General features: G+C 37.5%; 1 protein-coding gene across 5 annotated transcripts in view; it reads right to left on the minus strand.

Annotated features, from left to right (window-relative positions):
• The window catches only part of ALCAM (activated leukocyte cell adhesion molecule), a 217,611-nt gene that overhangs the window by 45,669 nt on the left and 153,280 nt on the right, over positions 1–18,662 (minus strand). For all 5 annotated transcript variants that reach the window (XM_059687937.1, XM_059687936.1, XM_059687935.1 and 2 more), the window contains exons 2-6: positions 15,619–15,719; positions 11,675–11,894; positions 4,782–4,846; positions 3,491–3,578; positions 2,851–3,033 (exon numbers count right to left, since the gene is read on the minus strand). In XM_059687937.1, coding sequence (XP_059543920.1) covers positions 2,851–3,033; positions 3,491–3,578; positions 4,782–4,846; positions 11,675–11,894; positions 15,619–15,719 — 657 coding nt within the window. The remainder of the gene's footprint in view (positions 1–2,850; positions 3,034–3,490; positions 3,579–4,781; positions 4,847–11,674; positions 11,895–15,618; positions 15,720–18,662) is intronic.

The raw sequence follows: 18,662 nt of genomic DNA on the forward strand, positions 1-18,662 counted from the left end.
ATTCCCAATATGTATGACTGAAATAAATAGTTCCTAACCTGGTATCTATTTTTCATCTCACTACTCTATACATACCCCTACATTATTACCAAAAGAGACTACTCAAATTTTCTTTCTCCCATCTCTTAATTTATCCTCTGTCCAGTCATTTATTCATTTGTTAGCTAATATTTTGTGTTACTAAGTACTAGAGTTATAATGTGAAAGCAGCATACTACCCACCTTCAACGAACTTTCAAATTACGATCACACCACACTTAAGACTATAACGTAAAAACTGCACAGATATAAGCGAAGTCACCACTGGTAGCTTATAGATGAGAGTGGGAAGCTTCTAGTAGGAATTGACTCTGGACCTGGGTTTTGAAGACTAAGTAGGTGCTTGCTAGATAACAATGGTGAGGTGGTAACAGTATATGACTAGGCTTGTAAGTGGTATTTTAGAGGAAGAATCTGGAAAACAACAAACTGTGGTAGGTACAGTGAAGTAATGAAGGTTGAGACAGAGCAAGACCATGTGCATGGGAGACTTAAGGCATATTGAAATTGCTCAGGAGTGTGAAGATCAGTCTCAGAGATCTAAGGTGTCATTGAAGAATTTTAATGACAGCAGTGACACAGTCACCTGTGTTTTAGAAAGATATTTCTGACAGCATCTTGGAGGGCAGCTTGCAGTGAATAAACAAGAGGAATACTATTTAGAAAAGTATCACTCAAAATATAGATGATGAAGAATGGTGACATAATTTTGGGTGGTACAAGAAGGCAGAAATCAGATAAACACAACAATTAAGAAACTAGATTCTATAAGGATTCTTAACTGACTGAATTAGATAAGGAAGGAATGGACTTGGACAACTTTTTCAAGATGAATTTATCGAACTTCTTTTTCTTGAGTGTACGCTATGTCCTTTTGATTCAGCTGCCCCCTTCTCTTCGCTGACGTCATCCTGGAGCAGGGCTTCTCAAAGTGTGGTCTTCGGTCAGCAGCATTAGCATCACCAGGGCATTTGCAAAGCGCTGACTCCTCCCAGCACCAGTGGATGAGAAACTAGAGCAGGGTCCAGCAATCTGTGTTCCAACAAGTTCTCTAGGTGATGCTGGTGCATATTCAAGTCTGATGATCACTGTCCTTGAGCACCTGAGCTCTTAGGACTGTTCACCAAGTCCCTGTGGCACCTGGACCGCTTGCAATCTGGCACTGACAGTTTCCCTAGTGGAGTAGCAAATTCCTTAAATATCAGGACGACATCACAAACATGTTTGTGTCTTCACCATGAGGCCCAGCACTGCATACATTGTGCCTTCTCAAAAGCCATGCTGAATGCACCCAGTACAGCCAGTCACAGTAAAATAATTGCCTTCAATAAGATCAAGAACCTCTCTGCCTATCAAACTCCCCATGCCTGACACGCACATACACTTGTTCTTTCTTAAGCCAATTTCCCATTCTTTAGTACTCATCTTGATGCTCTTTCCTCTCTTGTATTACTGCACTTATACCAAGACAGTTTATTTCCAGTTGAATATTTGAACAGAGAGAAATAATAGCTTGTTTTTAGATAAGCTGCACATGATGAAATCCTCTCAATCATTGCTTTTGAGTGAAGTTGAAATGTGCATATTTGCAAAGTGAAAGGCAAAAATGACCCTTTATTATTAGGACAAGTGGAATTTCAGTTTTGTTCTTAATAAGGTTCCACACTTTATGGAACCAAAATAGAAATGTAGGTGGGTTAAAAACTCTAAGGCTCAGGTGGACTTTATGTCCTTTTTCCAGAGCAGATGTAGAAGTGTTAGGTTATGCTCCAACACATGGCAGCATTACAAGAATTTTTGATGCATTTAAAAAATAAACTTCTTTCTTGCCTTTTCCTAAAAAGATATCACTATATATATCTTTATGTAGTAACAATGATAATTTTGTAATAATGAAAATAGTACTTAATAAAGAGCATTTAATATGCCATACAGTATGCCATTTTAGATTTGTGATTTCACTTAATCTCCATAATGACACTATTAAATTAAGTATTATATTTTTCCCATTTTGAGATAAGAAGAGTGAACCCTAGAGTATTTAAGCTACTCTTCTAGAAACACAGAGTAATAACAGAGCAGAGCCAGGATCACCAGCACGTTTGCTCTTCATCATTAGATTATCTTGGCATCTGTCTTACAGGAAAGAGCACGGCATTAGAGAAAACGATTCTACCCCAGCCTCTAATTTAGGACAAGTTTCAGGGCCTCACTTTACTGCTAAGCAAAATAATTAAGTTAGACCAGATAATTAAGAAGTTTCCTTTGTAGTCTATTATTACAGGTTTCAAATCTGTGAAATAAAGTTAACCAAAACATCTTGGAATACAACATCCTATTTAACTTAAGCAACTGATTTCACTAATAAAATAAATCTCATAATTGAAATGGAAAGCCTTTATCTAGAAGACCAATCAGCCATAAGCCTCTGTTCATCTGTCATTCATTTAGGAAAGCATCGGAGGGCATTTTGAACTCCTAGAAAGTTCAGGGCTATGTGTCAGGGCTCAGAACCATCAGAGGGATAAGACTAAGTTAGAGATCTTGTATTTAAGGAACTTTAGCATCTAGCAGAATACAGAAAAAAAACACTAAAAAAAAAACCAATTAGGGAGTGAAAGATATCACAAGACACGTAAGCCTTTATTCTATAGGTCTTTCAACGAGGAAGAGATTATTAGTGTGCTATGGAGTAGGAGTATGGGGTTGAAAGTAGAATCCCAAAATCATTAGCGACTTAAAAGGCTGATAAGCATTTTGAATTTTTTTCCTAATGAATTAAATTGCATAATGATATGTTGAGTTACTTACAGTAGATATCAAAGACTGCTTGTTCAGAAAAAACTCTTTTCTGGCCCGATGGTCCATAATATGTCACAGAGCAGGTGAATGGCATTTGTATGTCAGCCTTGGTTGTCTTGTACTCCAGGGATGAAGTCATGGTGTAGAGTTGAGTTACCGGGTCCATTTCTTTTTTAAAAACTATGTCCACCACTGAAGAAAATACAGAACACTAATGACAGGATCTTCATTTAAAAAAAAAATCGCAATTCTTAATTAAATGCCACAAACACCTTTAAGAAGTGGTTTTGTCCTTCTCATGTATTCAATAGGAGGGGAAAGTGACATGTAGTGAGGTAGGACATCTTTTCAAAACCATGAACCAGAGACAAAGACAGAAATAGAATCCCGGAATCTGATTTTCCACTCACTCTAATTAACTTCTAAAACATGCCACACACAGAATCGTTTTCTCTGCTCTAGATTCTTCTGCACAAGGGCTAAAATGGTGTTTTAAAAATCACTTAGTGATTTAATGGGTACCTAAAGTAACATAGCACATAGTCACAGATCAAAAGCGGGCAACACATTCAGGTGCAGGACAGTTCAAGGCATCCCAGATGAGAGAAGTCAAAGCAGGTCGTCTGAACTTTGCCCACTTAGTACCCACCTCCTTCAAGGGGTTGCAGCACTATTCCACTCCTGTACCACGTGATGTTGCCCTCTGGATAACTGTCTTTTGAAATGCAGTCACCCAACTGCAAAATAAAAGAGGAAATGTTACTACTTTGGTTTCCTCAGTGGTTGTCAATTTGGAAGCTCAGAATCGTCAGGGGATTTTACCAGTAGAGTCATCCCAAAGTTTTCCTGACCCACTCATTTTCCAAGCACTGACTAAGGGCTGAATGAATGCTCTCTTATATAAAAACAATTATGGTCTTGCCCATTTTAAATTATGCCACAGATGCTGCAACTATTAATAAATAGTAAAAACATTCATGTAAAAACATTATCCATTTTATTTTGTGCATGATTCCTTTTTAACTAAATTCCTTTTTAACACGATTCCTTATGAACTAAATAACATAATTACATTAACACTGACGATTGCCATGGTTCATAGATCTGCATATGCAGAAATCACTAACAGTGTTACAGTGTGGCTACCTCTTCGGCTTCATACTACATCCATTCCATACTACAGTGCATACACCCACCGCTTTTCTTCAAATGTGTTTTAACTTTAACATTTATTGTTTATAAACTAATTTATGCAGGAAAAGTTAATGTGATTAAAAGAATTCCAGACTTGTTTTTATTCCATCATAAGGTAAAATTAGCTACTGAAATGGGATTATTAGTCAACCGATGTGCCCAAATATGGAACTCCAGATTTGTCCCTCTTCCATTACAGCCTCCCTCACACCTCTGCTAATGTGATATTTCAAATCTGACTTTTACTTCAACTTTTCAGTAGTTTAACTTGTCAATAGAATAAAGTCCAAATTCCCTGTGTAACACATAAGGCCCATCATAAACCAGCCTCTTCTTACCTCTCAAGATTTACCTCTTACTTCACTCTCTCACCTACTGTCTTAGCACCCAAAAGTTCGGCAATGGAAATAACTATGTTTTCCAAAAAATGTCATTCTCTTCCACATCATATTACTTCAAATTGCTGGCCTGGGAAAAATCTACTCATCTTTCATGACTCCATTAAAAATGTTCAGTTCATTCAAACAAGAAAGACATGCTTCTCTCTACTCTCATTTCCCTCTTCTCCTTCAGAAATGGCATCGCCTTCCTCTGTGTCCCCACTCCACCTTCTGCAGACCTTCTGACTGGCACCTGTCACACTGTCAGCTACACAATCACTATCTTGTTTGTCTTGGCATCTGAGGCCCAGAGAAGGCATTTAATACTAGGCTAAGGAAAGCAACTAATCAAAAACAAGCTCTTACCTTTTTCAGCTGCTCTGTTTCAAGAAATGGTGCTTTGCTAACAATTTCAGGTTTAGATGGTTGCTCTAAAGTTAAGTAGAGAAAGGTTTTAAGTACATGTGGAAGTATAAAAATATGTGTTTTGGCTTATAAAAATAATTCATTTACTCAAACTAGAAAAATCAAGCAAAACATATACTAGTAGGTTTCCTATATAAAATGTCATTATGAAATCAAGTTAGTCCACCTCTTTAAATATTTGCTTTATTATGTTAAATATTATTTAAAATGTTTGCAACTCCTTTGAATAAAATATCAATAGTGTTTTCTGGACACGTTATAAAGAATAAATATGGACATGATTACCATGCCCACTTATCAATAGCTTCCAACTCCTTAGGTGAAGGACCTGAATGCACATGAATCAGAATCACAGGGGTACTTGTTTACTATGCAGATTTCTGAGTTCTACCAGGCCAATAGAACCGGGGGGGGGGGGGAAGAATCCCATATATTTACATTTTTAACAAGTTCCATAGGGAACAGAGGACACAATAAAGTTTCAGAATCATTGCTCTAAAATAATGAGAAATACAAAGTTAATTAAGGGACACAGAGGCCCAACTTTCCAGTATATCTCAAACCTTATCAAGTCAAGTCATATTACAAAACTATAAATGTGGTGATATTTTTCAAATTTGTAAACTGAGATAATGGACAGAAGCATTTTAAATACAGGAAATTCTGTAAGCACAAATTCTGATAGAGGCATCAAGAAGAATTGGTTAAAAATTTCAGCAACAAGGTAGTATTTAAGCTTATTTTATTCTTTTCCACTAGTTTTCTAGCATTGATGAAATTTTTAATTATCTCTAACAATTAGCCTACAGAAAATGGAGATTGCCTCGTTGGCATTGATTTTTTGTGAATTGCATGGTGCAAAATTATTCTATCCTCATATAAACAGACATATAAAAACAACCAGCTAGTCTTTCTTTTATAGTCTTATTATTCATCAACTCCAATACCAAACTAAACTGGCTTTTTATAATTATTACTCAATCTGGAATTCAGTTATCAGGCATGCTACCTACCCTGACCATTCCAGGAGACAAAGATGAAAACAAAAAAGGCGGGGCAGCAAAGTGAGTATCACCAGGACTATAAACAAGAAATGTAAACTTCTTCAGATTAATATTGAGAGTTCATTTCCCCTTTGCAATATTTTATATTATAAATTAGAATAATGAATAATAATAAATCTGCTTATGTGTGGAATGTGGAACTCATGCACTTTAATTATAGAGGGCCTATTTACTATTAATTCTAGAAATATTATACAATTTTCACAAGTGATTATCTATTTTCTAAATACATATATTAGAAACAAAACATTAAAAAGATAGAAACATATAAAAAAGAAACATAGAAGAATAGAAAGGCATGACAGAGGCAACTACATTGATACAAACAGGAAGTGACACTTAACTCCCTGGTTATTAAAGATGTGATCAGCCCTGGCTGGTGTTGCTCAGCCGTTAGAGCATCAGCCTTTCTCACTGAAGGGTCTCAGGTTTGATTCCTGGTCAAGGGCACATACGTGGGTTTCAGGTTTGTTCGGTCCCAGGCCCTGGTTGGGGTGTATGCAGAAGGCAACCAATAGATGTGTTTCTCTCACATCCATCTCTCTCTCTCTCTCTCTCTCTCTCTCTCTCTCTCTCTCTCTCTCTCTCTCTCTCTCTCCCCCCCCACCCAATAACCTCTGGTGAGGATGAACAAACAAAAAAATGACCAAGAAAACTTATTAAAAACTGATAAAAACTCAATATAAACAGCAACTTCTGGGAAGCCTTCCATATATCATTAAGCCTTGATGTGATCACTATGTTTAATGTAGTATCATTGTGTTCATAATCACAACTCAGAGTTATTGCTAATCATTAAATCTGTTGAGAATTGATGTTTTAATGCAAATATAATACATTTGAAAGAAGTCTGCAACCAAAATATTCAAACATAATGAAAATCTTGGGGCTTAAATAGGTAAACAAAAATCCTTTGGGAACTAAAATCGATAATTTAGTAAAAACTCTCTGAGAGCTGAAGGGAAATAAGATCCTAAATTTATTTATGTGGTCAATCAAGTCAAAATTAACAAGAAAAAAATGTGTGTGGTTTTTTGTTTGTTTGTTTCTTCTTCTGTAGTTTCTATGCCTGGAATACATGGAGAGATTTGAAAGATCCTCTGAAAAAACGGAGGTTCTTAAAACAAAATGTAGGTAGTCAGTTTGCCTAAGTCTCACTACTTTCTAGTTCACCAAAATCACAGTTGAGAACATACTTCCTCTTATGTGAAATATATTTCTCTCTTTTGCCTGGTGAATCCTGTGATGTTTTATCAATTCACATAAGATCATGAATACTTGGCCATGTGTAAAGGACCAACTACCATTAATGTCTTCAAAAATTTATTCTTTTTTTAATAAAATGAAACTAGCAAACCCAAAGAACCTTGATGAAAGAATGCTTAAACTTTAGTCCTCTTTACACTGATTCATCTTCCTATGTGAAAGAGGGAATCACAGTGGGTATTGTGGAAGTAATAGTAATACCTATTGCATTTATTTGAGTTATTTTCTCTTTAAGCTTTTGTTTCAAACCCTCTATATTAACTATATATTCTGTATGTAATTTTCTCTTATATTAGCTTGCAACAATCGATGAGTATTAGTTGGAAGACTATAAAAGAGGACACACGTACTATTTTAACAAAATTGCATATTGATTCCAAAGTGTTTAAAAAAACTTTTCATGAATTATGTCTTAATATGATTCAAGGATTCATAGAACTGAACTGAAAGAAAAAGTATAGAACTGAAAGAAAAAGTCATGCCCCAAATTTATTTGCATTATTAAAATAATTTTGTCAAGTGTCTTATAGCCAAGTGAGGATGGAGTAATGAATGCAAAACTGCTCTATATCATCCACAAGGTAGAGTGTTATTATAAAACCAGACACGGGAGAGCTCAATTTGATGTGGCAGGAGAGCAAGGAAAGGCAGGTGAACTGTGACGTTGGCTCAGAGTGCTTTTCTCAGAACTTTGCTAGCAATCACCCCTCACAAATCCTGATGTACTTTAGGTAAACCATTGTGAGCATGGATTGAGCTTATTTTCCTCATGAGATGGGAAAGGTGTTTTTTTTTTATATTTAAAGAATTAGAATAAAATATATAATTTAGGTCTCATTTGTTAAATAGGTCACTTTCTGCTTCCTTCATTAGAAAAATTATTTGCAGGTTGACTAACTTTCCCCAGGGAGGTAGGAGGAAGCATGCTCAACTCTGATAAAACACTGAGAACAATATCCAAAGCAAGTGCTAAAATAACTCTGTAAAACAGAGAGAAGAGCGGGTCCAGGTGCACACCAGACTCTATGTCATGGGAGCAAGTCTTTCTTTAACACGACAGACACCAGAGTATAAGAGGCTGGACAGATTAGCCTGGATTGTGGTTTTCAAATGATTTCTTAGAGGTGAAGCTCTTCTGCTTCCCCTCATTTCCCCTCTGAACAAATTATCATGAGAAAACTTTGAAATACTGAGTAGGTGGAATTCTAGTTAATATAATAGAAGTAGCTCCTCACTTTCTCAACGCTCTAGAATTGTCAAGCGGATCTTAGGAACACAATGGGAAAACTGGCTTCTAATCCAAAGAATTTATTTTAGTGATGAGGAGGGATGCTTAGCCCCAGCATACTATGAAGTGACTTGCCCAAGGGTAGAAATTATCAATATATATATATATATAATTATTTCAGAGAAGAAGGAAAGGAAGAGAGAGATAGAAACATCAATGATGAGAGAGAATCACTAGTCTGCTATCTCCAGCAAGCCACCCACTGGGGGTCAAGCCTGCAATCTAGGCATGTGCCCTGGCTGGGAATCCAACCATGACCTCCCGGTTCATAGGTGGATGCTCAAGTACTGAACCACCCCTGCCTGGCAACAGCACATCTAACAAAGCTCAGTCTCCTGATGACCAGTTCCGTGATTTTTCCTTGATACCACTGACAGCAGCCATTTGGCAATCTGGGTACCCATTTGACCTCTAAGACCTTTGCACAATGACTGGAGTGAATCTTTGAGAACTTTTAAAGGTCTATTCTTCCTTTTCAATGGTATTAACTTCAAATGGACATTAAATGTAAAAACAGTTTGATTTCAATGCCATTCAACTGCCAAAAAATAAAAAAGCTGTATTAGTGGTGACAAAGCACACAATTTATTGTGATCTGGGCTGCTTTATTGAAATGATTTCTTACATTTGAGGTATAGGTGAAAACTAAACAAACAACCCTACATTAGAGGTAACAAAGTCATCAGTCATGGCTCCTAGTTTGAATAAATGCAATTTGACTTTGCCCATGAGATGACACTCTGCAGCAAGCTGATCTGGGATTAGCTCACGTTAACCACTCTCCATTCTGTGGTACACAGTGCATGTTGCTAGGTGATTTGACAGAAGGAAACAGAGGACTGATTGATGAGCCTAGTAACTCTTAAGTGACTGCAATATATGCATGCGTAGCATGAAAGCCTCCCTGCCACAGCTGCTGTTTGCTTTATGAAAAGTGACCCAAAGTAAATTCTTTCTTTTAGAAAATGAAGCGAAGCCCCTATATGCTCTTGTACACATTTTCTTTATCATGAGCTGTGCTGTTCATTTGATAAGCCTTGCAGTGTCCCATGGTTACTAGTACAAGACTCCATTTTCTAGAGCTTGTAACTTGTCCATTTAAATTCTCCCTGGCCCAGGGCCTGGAATGCAAATTCTGTTTCTGAGAATCACTTTGTTTTCAACAACATTCAAAAGAGAAGGGGTTAGGGGTGCTGAGGGTATGCGGGTGTGAGTTTGTTTTCACAATCAGAAATCCTCTGTATTCCAAAATGGTTTGCAAATTTTATCTAATTAGACCAACTGAATTTTTTTCAGCTTGCTGTAGGGCATTTTTTTTTTTAAAAAGAGTATAGTCTGAAAATTGTCACAAATGTAACAACCTGGACTTTCTCAACTTTCTTGTATACTATCTTGAGATTAGGTAATTTTAGCCCATTAAAAAAGAAACCCGACAATGACAAATCAAACACAGAAACTTTGGAGTGCTGCGACTTAATCTCTGCACCTGCTGGGGTACATTCTTGAATGTGCTTAAATTTATGACATCATGACCTCATTTAAAAAAAATGCTCTCTTTAGAGAGCGTCCCTAGCAGTGTACCATCCATCTTCCTAATGGCACCAACATGAAGTAAAAGAAAGAAAAAAAAGTACATGGGCCATTGCCAAATACAGGTTGTAGTTTTTTTGGGGTGTTTAACAGAAGGCGGAATGACTGACAAACACTTGACAGTTGGTTTGATTCCTAAAATAATCGAGAAGAGTGGATGGTTTCTGGCAAGTGCCTTCTAAGCTAAAAAGGTAACCAACTGAAACCTGTCATATGCTTTTACAAGTTTCTTCTGGAGAACAAAGCACTCTTTGAATCTGTGTCATGAAGTCCATAGGAGCTTTGAAGTCCACATAAATACTTAAGGGACAGTCCTCCCTAGTTGCATAGGCTATTATGAGAGAAACAAGAAAAATCCATGCTTATTGCTGCAATACCATGGCCCTCTGGGTTTCTGCCTTCCCTATTTATTTTAATTATTTCTAGGTGCTGCCAAGTCACCAGGAAGCAGAGAGAAAAAAAACTGAAAAGTGAGACCTTCTTCCCTAATTAAAAAGACTGGCATTCTGAAGCTTTGGAGATGATTTTCTCCCTGTATTTTCTAAAATATTATGATGCAATAGAGGTGGGGCATTTTATTTTCAATATTAAAAGATAAAATACGTTAATTAGAACTTCTCATGTCATGTCACTCATTTGCATAGCTATTTGCCAAGTCACATTACCTGTTGGGGCAGGGGAGCCTTGACATAATGACTACGTAGTTACTCCAAGTTTCTTCCACACTCTTCTTTTAACCCTACTCTATGTTTTCCCTGTCTTGTTTTCTACATATACATTCAGGATATGGTTAATTTTGTTATTTTAGGGCAATTTTATACACCTACTGAACACTTTTGAAGAAATAAATCAGCAAGCATTAAAGGCTAGGATATGTGTGTGTGTGTGTTGGGGGGGGTGCGTTATACATATACACACATATATAAAACTTAGATGTCTAAATCATAATATAGTTTGGATTTTGCCTGTATTTTATACATCAAAATTCTGCCTAAAACAAATATATGTATGCATGACATGCATGATTACGTGTATGTGCTGTGTAAATATGTAATATCACAGGATATTTATTTGTACGTGTCAGTGTATGTTAAAGATCACGTGAACAGATTCAGAAACAGAGAAGCATCGATCAGACCATCAAACCTCAGAGGGAAGGCAGGAGAGGGTGGGGGTAAGGGGGTGAGATCAACCAAGGGACTTGTATGCATGCATATGAGCCTAACCAATGGACACAGACACCAGGGGGGTGAGGGCATGAGTGGGGGGGGGGCAGGCAATGAGGAGATAAGGACACATATGTAATACCTTAATCAATAAAAAAAAGTAAACTAAAAAAAAAATCAAGCCCCAATTCTCACATAGTAATACCTCACATCACAGGAAATTTTAGCCGACAAAACAACAGAGAATACTCTTTTAGTCCCTCACTTTAAAATCCTTTTTGAATTTTGTTTTGTTTTGTTTTCCTCACTTACAGAATGCATGAGAATGAAGATCGCTAGGAATCCTCTTACACAGATACCTGCTTGTGGAGACACTGCAGAGAGTTCTCCTCTTTCTCAGGAACATTTTCTAGTACCAGCCATCAATCCCACTTAGCACTTATACTGCCGACTACTTACTGAACACCTTGACTATTGTAGGAGCCTCGAACACGTTGTCCTCAGTCACTAGCATGCACACAAATCTCTTTTCATCGCTGATCCTCGCATTACTGATGGACAGAGTGTAGTTTTCGGAGAGGCTCAATCTGTCTTTGTATTCTGGCACATCGTCATACTGCACACTTTTCTTCGTAGAGGATCTGAAGGCAATAAATACTGGGGAGCCATCGGGCTTTTCCTAAAAGTTAAAATAACAATACATTTTAAATACAAGCTTATGCTGATGTTTCAGGATCATATCCAGAACAACAAAATTTCTTTGGCCGTATTCTTCCACTGATATTTGCAGTTGTGTCCAAAAAGAATAATCATGGATAAAGCCTCACATAAATCTTTGGGTACAGAAAATTAATCTTCACAAGAGAAGCTGTAAGTTACTTTACAGGTACCCGCTTAAATATCTGAAGAGGGAAGGGCAAAGCTCTAGGAATCTGAGCCTTCCTTGCATCTGGAGGGCAGAATTAGTGACCATTTAAAAACTAACAAGAGCTGGCCTTGTGTCTCATATAAAGGGAAAAAAATAGATGTAAACAAATATACAAATGCACACAATGATATTCAGCTAACCACCAGAGCAAGCATACACCTGAGCTGCAAACATGCCTTTAGCAGTCATGGAGGATTCTTTTGCATATTCATGACTTTAATGTATATATGGTACTTTAAATACCCATTCCTTTCATTTTTCAGCCAAGACTGACACAGCTGACCTTTACACATAGCATAGTTTAATGACTCTTCATGGAGGAACAGTATTTGCCCTTGTGAAACAATCATGTCCATTTAGCAATAGAATCAGATTAATCACTAAAATCCATAGTTTTTCTACCTGAGGCATAAAACTTAGCTCAAAGGGCTTTCATATAAAAGCTTTTTATCAAAATAAAATATAATCTGGGCATACACGGCTACGCCAAAAGCACTAAGACATGTAATTCATTTCTTCGTCTGCTCCCATAAGAATTATCTTACCTATTAAAGGAATTCAATAAAAAATAGGGGGAATCTCTCTTCTACCTACCTCAAGACCTTTGAGAAAATAAAAATGATAAAACATTTTAAAGTGCATAGAGAATTTCAAAGTGTTACATTTTAAAAATTATTAATATTTATTACTGTTCTGGATGCAATGTTTATGTCCTCACCTAATCCATGTCAAAGTCCTAGCCCCATGTGTTAGTATTGGGAGATGAAGCCCTTGAGAGGTAAATAGGTTTAGATGAGGTCCTGGCAATGGTGCACTCATTTGGGATTAGTGCCTGTATAAGAAGGTGAGAGACATGGGTGGTGTCTATCTCTCCCTGGGAGCACAGAGGAGAGGCTATATGAGCACGTAGCAAACTGTCAGCTGTCTACAAATCAGGAGGACCCCCACCAGGAGTCGAATGTGCTAGCACCTCACCTTGATCTTGGACTTCTCAGCCTCCAGAGTTGTGGGACATATCTGTTGTTTAAGTCCATGTCTCTGGTATTTTGTAATAAGGGCCCACACTAATGCAATTACTAATCTAACCTTGGAGTTCCCAAGTTTTAGTTGGTTGAATATATGAATACATCAATACTGTTCTTAAATATTTTAATTTTGTCACAGGTTTATAATGTAAATCCTTGCCCTAAATCATTACTCATTAAGAGAAATATGTTAGACCAGTACCTCAAATTTGTGTATTCATTCATTTATACAATAAATAATAGTTAAGTTTTGAGTACTTAACTGTATACCAAGTGCTTTATTTGAGCTATCTATGCATTCATTAATTTAATACTCATAACAACCTTGAGAGTTATGACATTAGTGCCAGACTAGACAATGGAGACAGAGATTGGTTATGTAACTTCTCCAAAGGCCCAGCTAGTGTATCTCAGCAAAGCAAGACTGGAGCGCAGCAATCTGGCTCCAACGTGACTACCTAGCACCACTCTCTACAGCCTTTAGATGCTGCCTCCGTACCAGGCATGGAGGCAGGTACAGGTGAAGAGGTTGTGGGAGTGGGGTGCAAAGGGGAGCACCGGGAGTTAGGATCTCCATTCACTGGGAGGTGACCACACAGGAGGGGAAGAGATGATCCTTCCTTCCTCAGTGTTTGCTCCCTTTCATTCTTTCCAAACCTGCCACTTGTCTCTCAGGCTAAATTATATTAGAGCTTGTATACGATGCCTGCAAATCAACAGTTTTCAGAGCACATGGTCCATCAGATGCATCTCATCAGTTTATTGCTGAAGCTTTTTACTACATTAACCATTTGAAAATTGCCATTATTGTTTGTTTCCACTGCCACAGTGCCAGTGCAGCTTAGGTGAAAATTATTCCCTAGGTTATCCTCAGAGAAGTCTGTGATCACAGAAGCTTGCACCATCTGTGTTCTACTAATTTTGGCAGTAAATTTGACTCAACAGGTCATAGTCTTCAGACAGTAGGAATTTTAGGGGTGCAAATAGACTCTGTGGTAGTCTCCAGTCCATAGGAATTTTAGGGGTGCAAATAGACTTTGTCCTCATAAGCCTTAACTTCATATGTCCACTTTTATAGGAAGTCAGAAATAGTTTAATGTGCGCTGGGTCAGAGAGGCGGGTGAGCACAGTGAAGTGCTTTGTCGCTGCACTGCCTCGCTCTCCTTTCACATGCCCCTCACATACAGTGTGCTTGGACTTCGCAGCCCCACAGTCATAACAGCTTATATTTTTCATGCAACTATCCATGTGCCAAGCACTGTGATATGAGTTACTTCATGTAACCCTCACAATACTATAGGGAAGATTATTCTTATCAACTCATTTTATCGATGAGAAAATGGGGATTAATTCCCTGCCCAGAATCCCACAGTGAGTGTGTGGTAGAACATGCTGGTCTGACTTCAGAACCCATATTTTAAAAGAATGTGCTATACCACCCTTTGGTGCAGCCTTAAGCACATTGACCACATTTCCTAAATTGTGCTCTGTAGAATGTTTATTTTTACATATATCTGAGGGGGAAAGTTTGTATGGTTTAATAAACCTAAGAAATCAATCAAACTCAGACAATTCAGAATGCACCCTAATATATGAAAAGCTCTGAACTTCAAAATGAACTTCAAAAATTATTTGACTATTAAATCATTTTCTTATTCAAATATATTTTAATATATCAAGAAGCTGGGGCACATTTGCCATTATGTTCAAGGAAACATGTCTATTTTAAGCTGATAAACTACCATGAGTCTCATGTGACCCAGCATTGGGAAATCATGTCTCATAGAACACCTTTTGTTGGTTTTGGTAACTAAGTTGAGACATTTTGTCAGCCAATGTTACCTAACTGCTCTACATCCGCCTACCAGGGTATCTACCCTCCATTTCCAGATCCATCTGTACCTGGATACTTGAGAAAATATGAATTTGCTGTCTGAAAAAAATGGATAAAGTCAACAATGTTAAATGTAAAAGGCACCTACCATACCAACACAGTTCTGAGACTAAATCACCCGAAATGAGCTTTTAGTACTGATGATTAGTTTTCAGTGAACACTTGGGTATGCTGGCCACAGCAATAGGTGCACTAAGCAGAACACGAGCATGTCATGTCGCTGCTGTCTTCCGCGAGGCTCTGTCCTGTACGCCACCCGCTTTTCTCTGGAACTCTGCCTTTCCTTCTGCCTCTAACACTGAAGGTTGGGTTTTTCAGATTAATATGACCTAAGAATTAGGTGTTTATTGGCTTTATTTTAAAATAGTATTTGTTATGTAAGACTTAGGAATTAATTCTTTTTATATGTTCAACACAGGAATTCTACCTTCTTCCATTTGTACTGCAGCTGAGTATTTCCAATATGTTCATTTGAAATTCACATTCGCTCACAGATGGAATTTTATTTCAAAAACTAGAGGCCAAATTAACCAAACCCAAGGGAGGTCCCACTTACATATTTCCATTTGCCAAACATGAGGTTCTGAGGTACATCGAGTCGGCAAGGCATGATAATGGTATCTCCATACGTTGAACTTACAGTATACAATCCAAGGCCTTAGGAAAAAAAACAACAACAGAGAAAATTTTAAGTATTTTCTTGAAGTAACAAAGTACAGTAGTTCCCCTTATCCACAGGGGATATGTTCCAAGACCCTCAATAGATGCCTGAAACCACAGATAGTACCAAGCCCTAAATAGACTACATATTTTTCCTACATATAGAGCATGGGGCAAAAGTAGGTTTACAGTTGTGAGGATGCAAAACAGAGTTCATTTTTGTATTATTATTAATTATTGTATATTGTTCCATACAAACAACTATAAACCTATTTTTGCCCCACCCTATACATACATATAATAAATTTCTAAATTAGGCACAATAAGAGATTAACAGCAATAATCTCTCTATATAAAACCATAATATGCAAATAGACCGAACAGTGGGACAACTGAACAACCGAACAACAGAACAACCAGTCGCTATGATGTGCGCTGACCACTAGAGGGTGCACACGGAACATGGTGGGCATTGGCTGCGACAGGATGGTGGATCAGGTGAGTGGGGGTGCCAGACCAAGGCAGGCGCTGGTTGCTGTCATCGGGGTGAGCCTCTGGTGGTTATTAAAAATTCTTTGCTCCTGCACGCTGCGGTCCCACCAGGCGCTCACGCCTGCTGCTGGTGCCCTGTGCGGGCCCCAATGGCTCAGCACCATCAATGGGTGCAAGTGGCAGCTGCCGGCCCCAATCACTCCTGAGGACTTCTCCACCTCCGCCTGCTCCTGAGGGGCGATGGGCAGCAGCCGCTGCTGGCACCCACTGACAGCACCAGCACCGCTGGCACCCACTGGTGGCGCTGGCCCCAATCGCTCTACATCATCAGTGGTGCTAGCAGGGCCGGTGTCATCAGCATGTGGGAGCTGTTGTGGCAGGAGCAGGGCTGCTGGCAGACAGAGGACCGGGACCACAGTGGGAGGGGCCGTGTGATGGCATGGAGGATGGGCCGAGACCCTCCCCTGTGCCCACCGCAGCCTCATGGCCCACAATTCCTTTCAAGGTGCACAAATTGGTGCACTGGGCCCCTAGTTAACAATAAAATAGGACAGGGCAGGATAGCATAAGATTTCATCAAACTACTCAGAATGGTGCTCATTTAAACTTATGAATTGTTTATTTCTGGAATTTTCCCTTTAATATTTTCTGACCTTGGCTGTCCATGGTAACTGAAACGTAAGAATTGAAGTCTTGGATTCAGGGGGCAGGGGAGACTGCTGTAAATACATTTTAAGATATATATCTTGACGTTTATTTATTATCATTTTATCTTAAATGACATACTAAAAGTGTGAAGCTAGAACATATATACTAGTACTATCTAAATATCATCAGCTCTTATTTAGCTACTAAGCCTTTGAATGTCATGAAATTCAAATTTACAGCCTCCCTCCTCCAATTTTATCAGGGAATTCAAAGAGTGTATTCCCAATGAACACAGTGAAATCTGTATTTTCTCTGTATTTTTTAAAATATATTTTAATTGATTTCAGAGAGCAAGGGAGAAGGAGAGAGAGAGAGAGAGAGAGAGAGAGAGAGAGAGAGAGAGAGAGAGAGAGAAAGATCAATGATGAGAGAGAATCATTGATCGGCTGCCTCCTGTACACTCGCCACTGGGGCACATGAGCCCACAACCAGGGCATGTGCCCTAATGAGGGATCTAACTGTGACCATCTGGTTCATAGGTCGACACTCAACCACTGAGCCACAAAGGCCGGGCTCTCTGTATTTCATGGGAAAAACATTCACTATATTTCAAAGAAGTGTGGAACTAGACAAAGATGAACATGTATTAAATTATCAAAACTAACTTAAAATATAATTTTCACTTGAAAATATATTTATCTTCTGGAAAAAATTTTAAAGTATTAAAAACTAAGAACTAATACATATAGGGCTGCAATAAATTTTAATTATAAATGGGAAAATAAGCATGAAAAGGGCTTATGTTGTAGTAGTAATGGTTAAAACACTAGTTTGAATTTTAAATAAATTATTGTCACAATAAGAATTTGTTGTATGAAAATTCTTCATAAAGTATTTACAAAATGCAAACAATCTAACTTAAACCATAATTTGAAACTAAGGCACTGAAAACTTCTTACACATTTAATTCTATATAAAAATATGTAAATGATAAAAATTAAATTGTAAAAAGAAAATACCCCACAATTTTTATATTTGTATGTAATAGACTATTCAAATCCATATATATTCATGTAATTTTAGAAAAACTCAGATATTTAACTTGTCAATAGTACTTAGGAAACACCTCAGGTTTTTATCTGATATTGTTTACCATAATCTTTAAGATTAAATATTTTTATAATTAAGATATGTCATAATTGGATATAGAGTGAAGGGGCTAAATTTAATGGTAGAGAAAAATATTTTGTCCACCAGGTGGTGCTAAAGTGCAAAGCTAAGGCAATTTGCAACACATAAATAAGACCATTTTATGACTTTCTGAAGAAACAGGGCAGGGTGAATAGCATATTTCACCATTACCCACGAATCACAACACACACAAAATTTCATATTGGGATAAAAATAATTAACCTTTGTAAAAATAAAAACAGCAATAAAATCCCTATTTAAAAATTCTGTCAGTTAAGGAAGCTATTTCCCTTTAAAGCAATTTTGCTCCAGTGAACAAAAACATTAAAAATAACACAAATTTTATGTATTTATGTCACATAACAACTAGTTTCCAGAATTTTTAACATTGTTGAAATAAAGTACACATGGTATAACCCACAAGAATGTGGTTTTCACTTGCTATTGGAGATAAGATGTTTACTAAAATTGTTTACTGTATCTTCAATGCTATAATATAAAAATTACCTCAATATTTTTTAAATTGCTTAGTCTTTCCTATGTTGTAAATTTAACTCCTTTTAACTTCGATCCATTGAAAAGCATAAGCCTGTAAATGAAGAGATGATC

This window comes from Myotis daubentonii, chromosome 3, assembly GCF_963259705.1.
Source record: "Myotis daubentonii chromosome 3, mMyoDau2.1, whole genome shotgun sequence".
NCBI lineage: Eukaryota > Metazoa > Chordata > Mammalia > Chiroptera > Vespertilionidae > Myotis > Myotis daubentonii.